This window comes from Musca autumnalis, unplaced genomic scaffold (genome assembly GCF_047663935.1).
Source record: "Musca autumnalis isolate F117 unplaced genomic scaffold, ASM4766393v1 scaffold_2, whole genome shotgun sequence".
Lineage (NCBI taxonomy): Eukaryota > Metazoa > Arthropoda > Insecta > Diptera > Muscidae > Musca > Musca autumnalis.
Window position 1 is genome coordinate 182990127 of NW_027411755.1, and position 19161 is coordinate 183009287.

Genomic DNA, 19161 nt, shown 5'->3' on the forward strand with positions numbered 1-19161 from the left:
TCTGCTCGAGGTTTTCATAAAGCGTAGAGTGCTTGACAGTACCAAAGGTTTTTGATTAGTCAAGCGCCACCAACACTGTCTCATGGAATGCCGATTATCTGGAGCAGGATAACTATACCTGAAGCCTCAAAAGTCTTTACTACGACAAAAGCAAAATCGTTCTATAAGATTCACCTTGCCTGGATTCAGTAACGAGACTACCCTGCTCATTTTCCAGTCTTCGGGCATGGCTAGCGATAGGTTGAGAACTTTCGTGAGATACTCAACTCCGGCTCAACCAGTTAGGGCGCAACGCTTCACTAATTTCGGCTGCAACGTTGCAATTCTTCAGATGATCTAGTCACTTGTTCCATTTAGGGCTCACCGACCAACCAATTAACTTCCAGTGTCAGCTTCCTAACTCTGGGGTCATTAGGGTTGATTCGACGAAGGTTATCACCCTCATCAAGCTAATGCCGTGGCCTCAGCCTGGACATTTGGTCTCACTTCGGGTATTCGATCAGCAGATATATAGCAAGCAGCTGCAGTTGTGATGATATCCCGGAACATCCAATCTGTTGCAGGAACATCAGAAGGCGATCTCTGAAGCGGTTATTAGTGAACTCTCCTTGCCATGATTGATGAAAGTGCGGCTTTCAGGAGTGATGAAATCAGGCGGTCCGCTGATGTAGACGATTAGGGGGAGATGGTCTGACCCAAGAGAAACGACGAATAGGCAGGTGTCGTCATTTGTAAGACCATGTGACATGATGGTTGGGTATGGTACACTGTGACACTCTACGCCAATTCAATAGAGCCAGGTCTATATTGAAGAGACTTTTGTAATGGGAAAGCTAATCCCCCACCTCCACATCTGGTGCGATCCTTGCTCAGTACGTTGTAGTCATCAAAAGGCTGTAAGTCGCTGTTGTTGTTGAGCATGACTTCCTGTATAGTCTCTGAGATGCAACCACCACAAATTTAGTGTATCTTAGCGTAGATTAAATTTCCCTCATATTGTTTGTTCAATATTCGAATGTCCGATATCTAGAGCAGATTGTAGTTATTGAAAAATTGCGTGTTGAAACTATAGATGCAGTTAAACAGCTATTTGTTGTGGGTTTGATTGACAAGTTCTATAACATGTTAGTAAGTATGTATGTATACATGCAGATTAATAACTGAATGCAATTGCAATGCATTCTTACATAGATATGTATGTACATTTGTAGGTGTTCCCACTTGTCCATATTTGTATGTAGCTTTTGTTATTGTTATTAAAAAGTCAGCAAAAGCCGAAGCAGCAGATAAGATAATGCCCCAAGAAAAGATGCATTTCTATTATAAATAAAATTTTTCAAGTTCACAGGCGGTTTAGTTCAATTTCTATTCACGTTCGATTCAAGTCGTAATAAATCTACATTAAATTATCTGTAGTTCGGTTCCGTTGTCTTTGTTTTTACAGTGTTTTATTTTACTTTATAAATGGTGATTGAAGAATGGAAAAAATGTGGCATTGCCACAAAATTCCCAACCTATCGAAATTCGAAATTTGTCACAGTTGATAGGTAAGAGTGGATAGAGTCTAACAACAAAGGAAGAATCCGAAATCATTTGTCATCTCCTTGATTTCAGTTGGTTAAACGGCAAACGTCAGGATGATGAAGCCGAAGGATTGTGGCGTATTTATGATGGAATTTATGATTTTACCGATTTCATTGACAAACATCCTGGCGGTACGTTTTGGATCCGTGAAACACGTGGCACCGATATCACCGAAGCATTTGAGGCCCATCATTTGACCGCCGCTCCGAGCAAAATGATTGAAAAGTACAAAGTTCGTGATGCTGTCAAACCGAGAATATATACCCTGACAATGCATGAGAATGGATTCTATAAGACACTGAAAAGGCGAGTTGTGGAAAAATTGAAAACAATCGATAATACGCCCAAGCAGAGGAGTGATGTAAGTTGAGAGGTTATATAAAGCAAATTATGAGGTTTTCAAGTCTGACATTTTAAAAATGTGTTATTTTGAAATACAGTCAGAGCATGAATTGGGGATTTAAAAAAAAAAAATATATATATATATATATATATATATATATATATATATATATATATATATTTTTTTTTTTTTGAAGACACCACCAGTACTAGAATTGTGAATTTTTTAAAGAAGAATTTTAAATCCCTTCATTCCCATAATCGTAAATATTTTACGAAAATTTTCTGAAACGTCTTCAATTCTAGATTTGTACTGTGTAGAGCTATACTTGTGATTATTCCAGAACTGCAAGAATATACTAATTTTTATCATTTTTTCCGATAACATAAAGGAAAAAATGCTATCGTAGTAAAAAATAGTTGTTTCTTGCAGGTTCTGGAACAGAGCATATGTGTGTGTTTTCCGTATGTTTTATGTTACAAGTTGAAACTTTCATACGAAACTTTATTGAATTTATAGGTAAGATGGGAGAAAGGGAGCTCCTTCACATCCGTTCTCACACTAAAGTTCTGAAAGTTACATGTGAAAGTTTCAACGTTTAGCCTAAGAGGGATAGTTTTTACAGAAACCACATTAATGAGCGGTCATTATTTAAACCCCATTTTAAAGCTTAAAGTCCAAAGGAGCAAAATATGGAACTGGCGGCATATATCTGATCAAAACATTTGTGCAAAAGTAGCAAAGGTTCTGGGAGAGTACGAGCGGTGCAGAAAAAAAACAAACTGTTAATTCATTGAAGGAATTGTTTGACATCACCAAGGTAAAAGGCGAATGAGGAAAACTCTACAAAGTGCAAATTGAGAGCAAAGGCAAACCTGCTGGTGCCATTACATATACCCTTCCAAGCGAAAGAGGACAATAGAAGCGATTGTGTCCACGCTTAGCTTAGTTTAGCGAATAACTCGTACTCATTCGGCAGTAGATAGTCCTTGAAAGGAGTACAATGCAGCATCAACGGACAATAGGAAGCATAAGCCAACAGGCATTGGATGACGTTTTGTTAAAAGCACAAAACTATATTCCCACAAAGCTGCAACGATGTAACCGGCATTAAAATCCCAACCACATGTCAGCCATGAATACACCAATCTAATCTACAAGGATTGGAAGTAGTCAAGCACTACTTTGTAAGCACGTTTTATCGGCAGAAGTGGAGCAGGCACTTTGACCGCAAATACCTTGAGTCTGATAAATAACGTGTCCTGGGAACCCATCATTTAACTTGAATCAGACCACCTTCATGGTCTCCTTTACCAGACCATCCGACTTCATAACCTCTGACTACCGTACTACTCTAAGCCATGGGAAAGCTGACGGGCAAGGGTACAAAAATTCTAGCAATCACTGCTTTAGAGAGCTAAATATTCCCTCTGATCCTAAGTGGAAAGCGGATTATGCTACGTCGTATAAGAGCCCTCTCATTCGAAGAAGTTTCACCACAATTTAGGATCAGCGATGTTGCAGATGTAATGTGAAGCTCGAAATCATTCAAAATATGGGGCCCACACGGAATCTCAGTGACATGGCACCCCAATGTATTACCACCCACTATAACCCATGACCTCATGACCCATGAGAATTTATTTGAGGTCTATAGAAGACCACATTTGAGGTCTACAGAAGGCCTCGTGTGAGGTCTTCAGAATACCTCGTTCGAGCTCTATTGCAGACCTCATTTGAGGTCTATAGAATACGTCGTTCGAGGTCTACAGAAGGTCTGTGGAAGACCTCGTTCGAGGTCTGTGGAAGACCTCATTTGAGGTCTATATCTAGACGTCGTTTGAGTTCTATAGAATACCTTGTTTGAGGTCTATAGAAGACCTCGTTTGAGGTCTATGGAAGAGGTCTTCAGAATACCTCGTTCGAGTTCTATTGCAGACCTCATACAGAAGACCTCGTTTGAATACCTCCTTCGAGGTCTAAAGCAGACCTCGTTTGAGGTGTATAGAAGACCTCATTTGAGGTCTATATAATAACTCAGTTGAGGTCTATAGAAGACCTCGTTTGAGGTCTACAGAAGACATCGTTTGAGGTATTCAAAATATCTCGTTTGAGGTATTCAGAATACCTCGTTCGAGGTCTATTGCAGGCCTCACTTGAGGTCTATAGAAGACCTATATCAGAATTCATTTGAGGTCTATAGATGACCTCATTTGAGGTCTATAGAAGACCTTATTCGAGGTCTCTAGAAGACCTCATTTGAGGTCTATAGAAGACCTCATTTGAGGTCTATAGAAGACCTCGTTTGATGTTTACAGAAGACCTAGTTTGAGGTCTTCAGAATACCTCGTTTGAGGTCTGTTGCAGACCTTATTTGAGGTCTATAGAAGGCCTAACTTGATGTCTACAGAAGACCTCGTTCGAGGTCTATAGAAGACCTCACATGAGATATTGAGAAAACCTTGCTTGAGGTCTTTAGTAGACCTCACTGAAGGTCTTGAGAATACCTCACTTAAGGTCTTTAGTAGACCTCTTTTGAGGTCTTCTTTAGTAGACATCACTTGAGGTCTTTAGTAGACCTCACTTATGGTCTTTACTAGACCTCACTGGAGGTCTCTAGTAGACCTCACTTATGGACTTTAAAAGACCTCACTTGAGGTCTTTAGAAGAGGTCTATAGAAAACCTCATTTGAGGTCTTCAGAATACCTCGTTCGAGGTCTATAGAAGACCTCACATGAGATATTGAGAAAACCTTGCTTGAGGTCTTTAGTAGACCTCACTGAAGGTCTTTAGAATACCTCACTTAAGGTCTTTAGTAGACCTTTTTTGAGGTCTCTAGAAGATCTCACATGAGGTCTTTAATAGACCCCACTTGTGGTCTTTAGTAGACGTCACTTGAGGTCTTTAGTAGACCTCACTTATGGTCTTTACTAGACCTCACTGGAGGTCTCTAATAGACTTCACTTATGGACTTTAGAAGACCTCACTTGAGGTCTTTAGTAGAGGTCTATAGAAAACCTCATTTGAGGTCTTGAGCAGAGCTTACTTGAGGTCTTTAGAAGACCTTATTTTAGGTCTGTAGTAGACCTCACTTAAGGTCTATAGAATACCTCATTTGAGGCCTATAGAAGACCTGATTTGGGGTTTATAGAAGACCTCATTTAAGGTCTTTAGAAGACCTCACTTGAGGTCTTTAGAAGACCTCAGTTGAGGTCTTTTGAAGACCTCACTTGAGATCTTTTGAAGGCCTCGCTTGAGGTCTTTAGGAGACCTCACTTAAGGGGTTTAGAGAACCTCTGCTGAAGTCTGTATTAGAAGGCCTCTTCGGAGGTCTTTACAACACCTAATTTGGGATATTTAGAAGACGTCTCCTGAGTTCTTTGGAACACCCCAGACCTCAGTTGGGGTCAATAGAAGACTTCGTTTGGTCGTCTATAAAATACCTCATTCAAGGTCTATAGAAGTTCTCTTCTGAGGTCTATAGAAGAACCCTTTTCTATGTTATATGCAAAAATTTCTCTTCTGATTTCTATATAAGACCTCTTGAGATCTGTACAAGACTTCATCTGAGGTCTAAGAGAACCACCTTTAAGGTCTATAGAAGACCTCATTTGAAGTCTCCTGTAAAGAGGGTCAAGTCCTTCGGATACCTGCCCACAAATGTGCATGATGTTTCGCAAAAATGAAATTGTGTAGGGAGTAGTAGGGAGTAACCAATTTGTACATTGTAATATTTTTCCAGACATACATTAGGTTCAAATATGGACTATAACGATGCACCACTTCTAGTAGCTTCCGAACAAAATTTCAAAATTTGTCGACAAAAAACAATTTACGGTCATGTTTCTGGTAGTTTTGGATATCTTTGGCAAGTCCATACTTTCTGAGACGATTGCCCAAAAGCTGTAAAACCCCTGTCGGCACCAAAGTTTGATGAGCGCAACAACTAACGAATGCAGTATCCAATTTGGTTGAAACTTTGTACATTGTAAAATTTCTTCCAAACGTACATCTAGTTCCACGAAGGTCTATATCGGACAACACCTTTGGATACATCCCTTACAAATGTTCAAAATTTGTATGCTTATGTGTAGTTTCAATGCCATTGAGGATGGTTTTGAACATTTTCACCGTAGGTTGTCCTTGCGATTCTGATTACATTGATATAAAGTTTTTCGTGGACAAGTCCATGCTTCCTGACATAATGACCCGAAAGCTCTGAAACATCCTTTGGTAACCAACTAATATGGCTTGTGGTCATGATAACTATCCAAAGGAGTGACGGAATTTTGTCCAACCTTTGCACTTCGAAATATTATTACTCAAACTTAAATCAAGTTCGAAGATGGGCTATATCGGAAAACTTCATTCGGTAGCTCCCGCACAAATTTTCCACATTTTTGCTTAAGTACAGTACGAGGGCTATTTGAGGTTTTTTTTTGAAAATTCTGTTGAGGTTATTGCTTGTTAACCTTATTACTGCCTTACATTTTTTCGTGGACATGTCTATGGCTCCTGACATAATAACTCAAAACCTCTAAAAAATCCTACGATGATCAAATGAAATTGCAGATTCGCACGAACGACTTCTAAAATTAGATCCAATTAACTTCAGGTCCCTACTCCGCAAAAGTTCAACACTTAAATTCTATTTTACTTGTTTAGCTTATTGAAAGCCCTAGATCAGTGTTAATCACCACTGGGCTCGCGAGCCGTGTCTGTGTGAACCATTGATGCTCAAAATAAAAAAGAGAGTAAAGTAGTGAGAGAATCACAAGGAAGTTTGTATCAGCATTCAGTGGTTGTTACAACTGCGACCAGAAAACATGCGGCGGGTGTGTGCGGTTTTGTTCAGTGTCCCCACAAAAATTATGCGTACATCCATGCACATGTTTACTTGTCGGCTGCTCAACGACGTCAACGTTGCATTAAGATCTGCATTTAATTTTATCCCGACGGACGACAGTTTCTGTAATTACGAAACAGCTGATTGCTGGTAAAAAAATTTTTGTTGTTGTGTGCAATGCAAATTGTGCCTCAGAGAATGAATATGCTCTCTCTCGCCTACATGAATATGGACTCTCTTTTATAGAATTGCCATATTGAAATACCTAATGGGTACTTTACACGATATGTTTTTTACATATGAGTTGTCACTTTGCATATACATTGTGTATTGGAGAAGTGACAACTCATATGTAAAAACATACCGTGTAAAGTACCCATAAATTCGGTTTAAATTCAGTTTGATTTTGTGTATTAAGATTATGGATAATGCACGAATTAATTTGAATCAAGGCAGTTAATGCAAATCAACGCTGCCGTCTATCTGGGGTATAAGTCGCAGGATAACTAACTAAAGGAATGACTTCAAAATTTGAAACAGGGACTTCCAAGTACCTTCACTGCAAAAGTCCATCACTTTGCTTTGATTTTGTTCTACTTGTTCAAGCTACTGCATTTGTCAGACACCAGACCAGATTTGATTCCGTTTTGCTGACAAATGCCTATAAAATACTCGTACATACATATGTATGTATATTAGACTAGCGTGCTGACTGATAAGAAATGTGCAAATGATTTGCATAACAAAATAAAACGTAGAAAATAAACGCCTGTCATGGTAATAAATTATGCCGGTCCATAAGCATGTATTTGTCATGTGATTCGCTGACAGGCTGACCCATAATAATTTTCCCGTTTATTGATGGCCTTTGAAAGTAATTGAACTTGGCATCATTGTCTACAGCTCTCTGTTGGGTAGAGTTGGGCAATCTAGTTCCCGGAGCGGATCGATCTTTCTAGTTCCTTTTCCCAAAAGGAACTACTTTTCCCAAAAGGAACTAGTTCCTTTAAGTAGTTCCATAGTTCCAATTAGTTCCGAGACCGAAATTGTTCAACGAATCTTTCTCTTTCATCGATCTTTTCGTTACAAATAGTTCCGAGACTGAAATAGTTCCACGAATCTTTCTCTTTCGTCGCTCTTTTTGTTATTTTCGTTCCAAATAGTTCCGAGACCGAAATGTTTTCATTGTTTGGTGGATAAATTGACATAAAAATAAATAAGTTGCAGCGAACAAACAACGAAAGATCGACGTAGGCGTTAGATTGAAGGAACGAGAAAAACGAAAGGAACTACATATATGAACGCAAGAGTTGGATATAGTTCCAATAGTTCCTTGTCCAGAATTGTTCTTTGGAACTAGTTCGTTCCGGAACTACACTACTCTACTGTTGGGTTGTCATTTAATAAAAAAAAATTATGATTTCTTTTCAGCTCATTCACCTCGGCTTGCTTATATCGATTTTCGTCTTTGCCATTGCTAGTGCCCGTTTGAATAGCCTGTTATTCTTGGCTTTGGCAGGCACTGCCCTCGTATGGACCTGCGTTACAGCTCATAATTATTTTCATCGTCGCGACAATTGGCGCATGTACACCTTCAACTTGTCTATGTTGAATTTCTGTGCATGGCGTGTGTCGCATGCCATGTCACATCACATCTATCCGAATTCATATATGGACTTGGAATTGTCCATGTTTGAACCGTTGCTCTGTTGGATACCAAATCCCAACATCAAGAGTTTACTAATGCGTTATGTGTCATGGATAACGGAGCCGTTTGCCTACACTATAGCTTTCTTTTTACAAATGTTGGGAAGGTGAGGAGCAAACAAAACTTATTTCGAATCGAAAAATCTAACTTCATCTCTTATATATTTTCAGAATCGTCTATTCGTTGCAACACAAAAACATCATGTATTGGCATGATGTGATACCATTGTCTATACCTCTGGCGATCTACTTGGGTTCCGACTGGTCACTGCTGTTGTGCATACGCCAGTGGTTATATATTACGGCCATATCAAGTTTTGCTTTTTGTGTTATTGGGTTAAATGCTGCCCATCATGATCCGGAAATCTATCATGAAGGTGATGCCAATCGTGAAGATCGTGATTGGGGTCTTTTCCAGGTGGATACCATCATTGATCGTGGAGATTTAAAGAAATCACAATTTTTAGTTTTAACCCATTTCGGTGATCATGCCCTGCATCATCTCTTCCCAACCCTGGATCATGGTATCTTGCCGCAATTGTATCCAATTTTATATGAAACTTTAGATGAATTCAAGGGACTGTTGAGAGAATGTAATCACATTGAACATATTCTGGGTCAACACAAACAATTACTGAGAATCAAACCGAATTTGAAACCACCAGGTTCGAAGTGAGCTGAAAGTTATATACCTAGTACATATCTTTCATATATTTGAGTTATGTTTTTTAAAATAAAAAAGTTTGTGAATAACAAGAAACAAGTAAAAAATCGTTAAGTTGGACAGGGCCATAATATATCTTGAACTAATAAGGAATAATTAGTTTCCTTTCCTGTTCACAATTTTAGGTGGGGAACTTTTCCGACCACGAAAATCCCAAATGCCTAAATTAAGTCTGAAAACGTATTTAACAATTTCTTCAATCGGACGTTGCCTTTATATGGGGGCTATATCAAAGTTGACAATTTTTGGTGGAGAAAAATTTGTGACCTCTGGGAACCTCAAATGTCAAATTACAGATAATTCGGTCAACAAATGTAGCTAAATTCCTAAACCGAACTTTTCAGGTACATTTATATGGGAACTGCACCAAACCATGGATCTATGTTGGTAAGTTTTGTGACCACTGGGAACCTTAAATGTCGAATTAAGGGTATTTCGGTCAACAAATGTAGCTAAAATCCTCAAAACACCGAAAATCGGAATGGACTTTTGTTCATAGTTTTTATTGGATAAGTTTTGTTACCACTGGGAGCTTCAAATGTCAATCCAAAAATGTGGCTAAAATTGTCAAAATGCCGAAAATCGGAAGGTACTGTTATATGGGGGCTATCTCAAAACATAGACTTATGTTGACAATTTTTGGGTGGAGAAGTTTCTGACTTCAGGGAACCTCAAATATCAAATTACTGGTATTTCAGTCCAAAAATGTGGCTAAAGGAACAATACCAAAACATGGATGATCTTTTTTATAGAGAAGTTTTGTGACCACTGGGAGCACACCAGCCTTGCACGTTGAAGGTGGTGGGTTCGATTTGCCGGCCAGGCAACTTAAAATAATTCAATGGTGGCAAAATACCCCTTAGTAAATTTGGCGACATTTCCAGAGTATTTCAGCCATGTAAAACTTCTCTACAAGTGGTGTCTTAAGACACACCTTTCGGACTCGGCGATAAACAGTAGGTCCCATATCACTGAGCTAATATGAATCGGGGTGCACTCATTAATATGAGAGAAGTCTTCCTTGTTCCGTCTGTGATGTTTGTGGAACAATTTTAATCAGAATCACAAGAAGTACCTTCGATGACATATTCCAACTTAGAAGTTGTTAAAGATAGTCTAGCTGTGCAAAGCAGACAACTTCCAGCCCTTCTGTAGAAGACGATGGCTCTCAGTCGTGGTAGAGCTTCTGATGAGGCCGGGAATAGTTTATTCAGCGACGAACTTGATACTACAGTCGTCGGCTTTTGTCGTCAATAATTTAGCCTCGGGGTAGTGCTTCTGTTGAGGCCGGGAATAGTTTATTCAGCGACGAACTTGATACTACAGTCGTCGGCTTTTGTCGTCAATAATTTAGCCTCAGCTAATCCTTTGAAACCCAAAGGATTGTCCATAGGCACAAAGCAAATAGAATTAGTCTTCCGAGGCAGGACGTTGTTAAGGATGGAACCCTTCCTTTGAAACCCAAGGGTTGTCCATAGGCACAAAGCAAATAGAATTAGTCTTCCGAGGCAGGACGTTGTTAAGGATGGAACCCTGAGCAAAGTTTTGGGCAGATTTGTTCCCACCGTCTCAACCAGCTCTGAAAATCGTTTGACTAAAGAGAAGAGGGCTTACTGTAGGTCGATGCACTACCTCAGGATGTATAACGGCATCGAAACCTCGTTTATCTCGATAAATGGGTGTAAGTTAATTAGGATCAATTTCAAGGCGGTGAGCAACATTGGGTGACGTGGGGGATGGAAGATACCAAGCAACGGTCCTGACCGGTTTTAACGTGCCAAAGCCCAGGATCTATCTTGGTTCCTCTTTCATCTCAAGTGGACACTGACCTCCCCGGGGTGTCACCTGGGGAACTGCCTTTAACACCCGTTAAAGGTAGTGAGCTAACATGTGCCGCGCGTTCTCCCATAAGAACGTTAAAAACTTGAGTTTGGGCGTCGGGTTAGTAACCTTCCCCTAGAAAAAACAGCATACTATGAAAAAACGAAAGAAAAGAAAAACAACCCCCTCTAAAGTTGACCAACCCCGCAAACGTTTTAAGGACCATGATCTACGAATCTGCACCTGGAATGTTCGCACTCTTTATAGAGAAGGTGCAGTCTTCGCATTGGCAGACGTACTTGAAAAGTACAAGGCCGATATTACTGCCATAAAGGAAATACGATGGATTGGGAAAGGCGTCCGAAAGGTTGCGGATTTGTAGTTAGTCGGAGACTAAAACATCTGGTATCCAGTTTCACCCCAGTGAATGAAAGACTTGCTGCAATTCGAATAAAAGCTAAATTCTTCAACATCAGCTTTATTTGCGCTCATGCTCCCACTGCAGAAAAGGACGAACAGACCAAAGATATATTTTACGAGCGCTTAGAAGAAACATATGATAGTTGCCCTACCCATGATATTAAAATCATTCTAGGCGATTTTAATGCCAAATTTGGAAAGGAGAATATCTTTGGCCCAACAGTCGGGAAATTCAGCCTCCACAGTGAAACATCTGACAATGGTATGAGGCTGATAGACTTTACAGCTGCAAAAAATATGGTAGTTAGCAGTACCAGATTTAATCATCACGATATTCATAAGGGCACCTGGCTGTCTCCAGATCAGAAAACAAGAAACCAAATTCATCATGTTGCGATAGATGGAAGACATTCATCGAGCGTGTTGGATGTACGATCTTTCCGAGGCGCAAACATTGATTCGAACCACTACCTTGTTGCAGCAAAGGTACGCACCCGCCTAAACGTAGCAAACAAAGTACGAACAGACACAACACGAAAGTTAAACATCGGTAAGCTGCAATCACAACAGATAGCCACGGCATATTCCACTCAACTAGCCCAACTGCTTAATCAAAGCACTCCTCATCCCGATAACATATCAGCGCAATGGCAAAGCATTGCCCACTCCATGCAAACAGCCGCAAAATCCATACTTGGATACCAGAGGCCTCCACCAAGGAATCCATGGTATGATCAGGAGTGTCGTGCTGCCACCGAAGAGAAAAATGCGGCATATAGGGCTACTTTACAATCCGTAGCAACGCGTAGCGCACGAGAGAGATACAGGGAGAAAAGGAGAGAGGAGAAACGTCTTTTCCGCTGGAAAAAGAGAGAGATGGAAAAGCGGGAGTGTGAAAAAATCGAGATGTACAGGAGGCAGAATGAAGTCCGAAAATTCGACCAAAGAGTCAAGCATCAAACTGATGGCTTTGGCACAGGTGCATCCTCCTGTAGAGACCAGCAAGGTAATCTGGTAACTGATACAGATAGTGTACTCAGGATATGGAAAGAGCATTTTTCAAAACTGTTGGCATCCAATAGCAGCGACGACGACGAAGATACCACAGTCCCAATTCCAGAAGATGGTATAGAATGTATACCGCCCAGCCAAGATGAGGTAAAGACAGCAATAAATCGGCTGAAGAATAATAAGGCAGCAGGAGCCGATGGCTTACCAGCCGAGCTGTTCAAAACCGGAGGCGACACGCTGATAAGGTGTATTCATAAGCTAGTTAGCACCGTCTGGCAGGAAGAACGAGTACCATACGATTGGAACCTGAGTATCCTGTGCCCCGTCCACAAGAAGGGAGATAAGACTGTATGCTCTAACTATAGGGGCATAAGTCTACTCCCTATTGCCTACAAGATCGTGTCAGGGATATTGTGCGAACGACTAAAGCCTATGGTCAACGAGATAATTGGACCATACCAATGCGGCTTTAGACCTGGCAAGTCCACCATTGACCAGATATTTACCCTGCGGCAAATCCTGGAGAAGACCCAAGAGATGCAGATCGACACCTACCACCTTTTTGTCGATTATAAAGCAGCCTTCGACAGCCCGCTGCGTTCGAAGGTATTCCAAGCCATGTCTGAATTTGGTATCCCCGCAAAGCTCATCCGGCTTTGCAAAATGACTGTAACTGACACGAGGTCCTCAGTTAAAATAGGAAAGAACCTCTCCGAAGAGTTTGGTACCAAAAGAGGTTTCAGACAAGGAGGCAGTCTTTCGTGTGATCTCTTTAACATCCTGCTGGAAATGGTTATACAATCTACACCAATAGTCACATGTTACTTGCTTATGCTGATGATATAGACATCATAGGCCGATCAGTAAAAGAAGTAACTGATACCTTTATGAAGGTCGAAGGAGAATCTGCTAAAGTGGGTCTGGCGGTAAACGGTGAGAAGACCAAGTTGATGGTGTCGACGCGCAATGCGTCCATTGAGCTCGGACCGACTGTGGAAGTTGGTTCCTATATTATTGAGGTAGTAAAAGACTTCGTCTACCTCGGCACCTCCGTAAACACAACAAACGACATCAGTTGTGAAATAAAAAGAAGAATTGTATTGGCCAACAGATGCTACTTTGGTTTAAGTAAGCAGTTTAAAAACAAAGCCACATCTCGTCAAAAAAAATAACGCTCTACAAAACACTGATACTACCCGTGCTGATGTATTGCTCCGAAGCCTGGGTACTTGCGCAAGCAGACATGGCAGCGCTTGGTGTGTTTGAGAGAAAAATTCTTCGAAAGATCTACGGACCAATCTGCCTTGACGGTGAATATCGACGTCGCATGAACCACGAGCTGTATCTGCTATACAACGACATCAATATTGTTAAACGTATCGAGATGCAGCGATTGCGTTGGCTAGGCCATATCATAAGAATGAGCGATGATGACCCCGCTAAAAAGGTGTATAAACACGGACCGCTTGGCGGTGTACGCAAAATTGGCAGGCCAAGGAATAGATGGCGCAAACAAGTGGATGATGAGATGAAAAGGCGCGGTATTCCTGAAAGCGAAGCAACAAATAGAGAGAATTGGAGATCTTTTCTTAGTTCGGCCTATAGAACAAATGTTCTGTAATGGGCCAGCTAAGTAAGTAAGTAAGTATAAATAGGATGAAACGGCTTGGCCGACCTGATATTGCCAGAAACATGCCAGCAATATGTTCGATGCCAAAGATGTCATTCAATCATGGGTGCAAGTGATCTGGCATGTCATCTTTTTAGCATCTTCATCGATGAATTTTATATGAGCTTGGACCCCAAAAGATGTTATTCATTTTTGGATCCAAAGAATGTCATTTACTCCAATGCTTTGGCATGTCATTTCCACCAATGCTTTGGAATGTCATTTTCACCAACCCTTTGCAATGACATTATCATTACGATGAGAGTTTTAACAACGGTTGTGATTTCGAGTCTCCGACAACAGCAAGCCTATTGTAAATAATACATCTTATATATTTAGAAAAATGTGTATAAATAAAAACACAAAATTCATCTCTATTGGAACAATGGAATGGGTTCAAATGCTGATGAGAAGATCGGATCTTTCACGAAATCCTTTGCATGAGTTCAAATGCTGATAAAAGGATCGGATCTTTCACGACTGTCTTTGGATTGCTTCAAATGATAATGAAAAGATCGGATCTTTCACGACTTCGTTCGAACCAAAGCAAAAGATTCCATGAAATAACGTCATCGCATGGAACCCCTACCTTCAAATTTTGCTGGGATGGACTCCAAACCTACTACTTGTTTTGCCTGTTATCAAAAGACTAAGAGCATGAAAAACACCACTGTGAAGGTAGCCTCACAAGCTAACCTAATCCACAACGTATCTTTCCGATCTCTTCTCGTGGATAGCAGCGTTGAAAAGAAACCGGAAGACGAAAGGCACCAGATGAACTATGAGTGGCTGTCGCCGATAGAAGGATAGATCAGTGAAAATCGATGGCTGCTTATCGCCCAAGGTCGTCTAAGTGGTGTGTGTTTCCTGAGCGATGAGGAACTCCTCAAATTCACACAGTTCGGTAGAGCTGCCCATATCATATGTTGCGCAAACACGGAATTTCTAAAATTCCTTGTTAACACAATATATGTAGCCTCCCACAAACTTTATCGTTACTTATACACGGAACTCTAGTCAAACTATCAAGATGACTACACAACAACGGTCTTGTGGCCATCAAAGACAGAGTTGGTTCTGTTCACAAACAAGAGAAAATAAAACCATTTATCTCGCCAATGCTGGATGGTGTCACCCGAGGGCTCTCTTCGGAAGCCAACTATCTCGCGATCATTCTTGACTCCCAATTAAACAGGAATCGAAATGTCGAGGAACGCACCAATAGATTTCTAATGACACTGTATTGCTGCAAAAATTCCATGGCAAGATCTGGAGTCTGAGCTCTTTTCTTGCCTGTTGAGCTCTTAACGAGCTACTGGATCTCCACCCATTAGATCTCATAGTACTCGTACAGAGGAGGAAATCAGTGAGCTTCGAGCCAATAAATGTACACGTATCCTACTACACATCAACTCTAGACATTATAGAGGTTTATACCGATCTCTAATTTGGAAAATGGAAAGGGAGCACTCATTTGTTACCTCCCTGTCATCTGCTGGGAAATTTTGTTCCGATATCGGGTATTCGACCAGCAGGTATGTAGCGAGCGGTTGCTGCAGTGATGATGTCGGGGAAAGTTCTTTCAGCTATCCAAGGGAATTGGCAGCTCTCTGAAAAAGTGACTGGTAAATTCTCTGATATTTTTCCGACTCATGAAATCCACATTTTCAAAGATTGGCTGGTGTTAAGTGCTGCATGTGCAGCTGCTGTCACGACTCACTAGGGATGTGTTTACGCAGCATGCCGGTACATAGTCCATGTCTTAGTCCCTCACATAGACGAGTCCAGAGCAAGCACTGAGAAGCACCCACTCCCCCCATCTATTACATCCCACCGAAGTTTGAGTGTGGTGGATGCGTCCTGGATTTTCCTACTTTCCGGCTCTCATCAAAAGAGGCATCCAGGGATATGCTGTTCCCAACACAGAAAACGATACAAAAACAAACATGTGTACAATGAAGTGGCAGGTCAAGATCTAGAAAGAGAGGCAGGTCAAGATCTAGAAAGAGAGGTCCAACATTACAAGGGTGTCCCTTTCGGAAAGAAAGGTTGATTTTCCCTTTCTGAAAGAAAAGGTTGCTTATATAGTCCCTATCTGGGTGCTTCTATAGTCTATATCTGAAGGAAAGGGTGCTTCTATAGCCCCTTCTGAAGGAAAGGGTGTTTCTATTGTCCCTTTCTGAAGGAAAGGGTGCTTTTATAGTCCCTTCCTGGAACAAAGGGTGCTTCTATAGTCTCTATCTGAAGGAAAGGGTGCTTTTATAGTCGGTTTCTGAAGGAAAGGGTGTTTCCATAGTCCCTTTCTGGAAGAAAGGCTGCTTCTATAGTCCCTTCCTATCTGAAGAAAATGGTGCTTCTGAAGGAAGGGGTGCTTCCACAGTCCCTTTCTGAAGCAAAGGGTGCTTCTATAGTCCCTTTCTGAAAGAAAGGCTGCTTCTATAGTCCCTTTCTAAAAGAAAGGCTGCTTCTATAGTCCCTTTGTGGAACAAAGGGTGCTTCTATAGTATATATCTGAAAAAGGGTGCTTCTATAGTCCCTTTCTGAAGCAAATGGTGCTTCTATAGTCCCTTTCTGAAGCAAATGGTGCTTCTATAGTCCCTTTTTGAAGCAAAGGGTGCTTCTATAGTCCCTTTCTGAAGCAAAGGGTGCTTCTCTAGTCCCTTCCTGGAACAAAGTGTGCTTCTATAGTCTCTATCTGAAGGAAATGGTGCTTCTGAAGGAAAGGGTGCTTCCATAGTCCATTTCTGAAGCAACGGTTGCTTCTATAGTCCCTTTCTGAAAGAAAGGCTGCTTCTATAGTCCCTTTCTGAAAGAAAGGCTGCTTCTATAGTCTTTATCTGAAGGAAATGGTGCTTCTAAAGGAAAGGGTGCTTCCATAGTCCCTTTTTGAAGCAAAGGGTGCTTCTATAGTCCCTTTGTGGAACAAAGGGTGCTTCTATAGTATCTATCTGAAAGAAAGGGTGCTTCTATAGTCTCTATCTGAAGGAAAGGGTGCTTTTATAGTCGGTTTCTGAAGGAAAGGGTGTTTCCATAGTCCCTTTCTGGAAGAAAGGCTGCTTCTATAGTCCCTTCCTGGAACAAAGGGTGCTTCTATAGTCTCTATCTGAAGGAAATATTGCTTCTGGAGGAAAGGTTGCTTCCATAGTCCCTTTCTGAAGCAAAGGTTGCTTCTATAGTCCCTTTCTAAAAGAAAGGCTGCTCTATAGTCCCTTTGTGGAACAAAGGGTACTTCGATAGTATCTATCTGAAGGAAAGGGTGCTTCTATAGTCCCTAAAGAAGCAAAGGGTGCTTCTTTAGTCACTTTCTGAAGGAAAGCGTACTTCTATAGTATCTATCTGAAGGAAAGGGTGCTTCTATAGTCCCTTTCTGAAGCAAAGGGTGCTTCTTTAGTCCCTTTCTTAAAGAAAGGGTGCTTCTATAGTCTCTTTCTGACGGAAAGGGTGCTTCTATAGTCTCTTTCTGACGGAAAGGGTGCTTCTATAGTCTCTTTCTGACGGAAAGGGTGCTTCTATAGTCTCTTTCTGACGGAAAGGGTGCTTCTATAGTCTCTTTCTGACGGAAAGGGTGCTTCTATAGTCACTCTCTGAAGGAAAGGGTGCTTCTATAGTCACTCTCTGAAGGAAAGGGTGCTTCTATAGTCACTCTCTGAAGGAAAGGGTGCTTCTATAGTCCCTAAAGAAGCAAAGGGTGCTTCTTTAGTCCCTTTCTGAAGGAAAGCGTACTTCTATAGTATCTATCTGAAGGAAAGGGTGCTTCTATAGTCCCTTTCTGAAGCAAAGGGTGCTTCTTTAGTCCCTTTCTTAAAGAAAGTGTGCTTCTATAGTTTCTTTCTGACGGAAAGGGTGCTTCTATAGTCTCTTTCTGACGGAAAGGGTGCTTCTATAGTCTCTTTCTGACGGAAAGGGTGCTTCTATAGTCTCTTTCTGACGGAAAGGGTGCTTCTATAGTCACTCTCTGAAGGAAAGGGTGCTTCTATAGTCCTTTCTGACGGAAAGGGTGCTTCTATAGTCCTTTCTGCAGGAAAGGATGCTTCTATAGTTTCTTTCTGAAAGAAAGGATGCTTCTATAGTCCCTTTCTGAAAGAAAGGCTGCTTCTATATTCCCTTTCTGAAAGAAAGGCTGCTTCTATATTCCCTTTCTGAAAGAAAGGCTGCTTCTGAAGGAAAGTGTGCTCCCATAGTCCCTTTCTGAAGCAACGGTTGCTTCTATAGTCCCTTTCTGAAAGAATGGCTGCTTCTAAATTCCCTTTCTGAAAGAAAGGCTGATTCTTTAGTCCCTTTCTGAAAGAAAGTATAGTATCTATCTGAAAGAAAGGGTGCTTCTATAGTCCCTTTCTGAATCAAAGGGTGTTTCTATAGTCCCTTTTTGAAGCAAAGGGTGCTTCTATAGTCTCTAACTGAAGGAAATGGTGCTCCTGAAGGAAAGGGTGCTTCCATAGTCCGTTTCTGAAGGAAAGGGTGCTTTTATAGTCCCTTTCTGGAAGAAAGGTTGCTTCTATAGTCCCTTTCTGGAACAAAGGGTGCTTCTATAGTCTCTATCTGAAGGAAATGGTGCTTCTGGAGGAAAGGGTGCTTCCATAGTCCCTTTCTGAAGCAAAGGTTGCTTCTATAGTCCCTTTCTGAAAGAAAGGCTGCTTCTATAGTCCCTTTGTGGAACAAAGGGTACTTCTATAGTATCTATCTGTAGAAAAGGGTGCTTCTATAGTCCCTAACGAAGCAAAGGGTGCTTCTTTAGTCCCTTTCTGAAGGAAAGGGTACTTCTATAGTATCTATCTGAAGGAAAGGGTGCTTCTAAAGTCCCTTTCTGAAGCAAAGGGTGCTTCTTTAGTCCCTTTCTTAAAGAAAGGGTGCTTCTTTAGTCCCTTTCTTAAAGAAAGGGTGCTTCTATAGTCTCTTTCTGACGGAAAGGGTGCTTCTATAGTCCTTTCTGCAGGAAAGGATGCTTCTATAGTTTCTTTCTGAAAGAAAGGATGCTTCTATAGTCCCTTGGTGAAACAAAGTGTGCTTCTATAGTCCCTTTGTGAAACAAAGTGTG

At 41.1% G+C, this 19161-nt stretch overlaps 1 protein-coding gene across 1 annotated transcript; it reads left to right on the top strand.

Moving 5' to 3' along the window:
• Positions 1-1252: 1252 nt before the first annotated feature.
• Cyt-b5-r (Cytochrome b5-related) lies at positions 1253-9173 on the top strand. The gene is made up of 4 exons (XM_073965629.1): positions 1253-1547; positions 1615-1945; positions 8206-8588; positions 8653-9173. Exons 1-4 carry the CDS (start codon positions 1465-1467, stop codon positions 9155-9157), a joined length of 1302 nt encoding a protein of 433 aa, XP_073821730.1. The 5' UTR covers positions 1253-1464; the 3' UTR covers positions 9158-9173.
• Positions 9174-19161: the final 9988 nt, after the last annotated feature.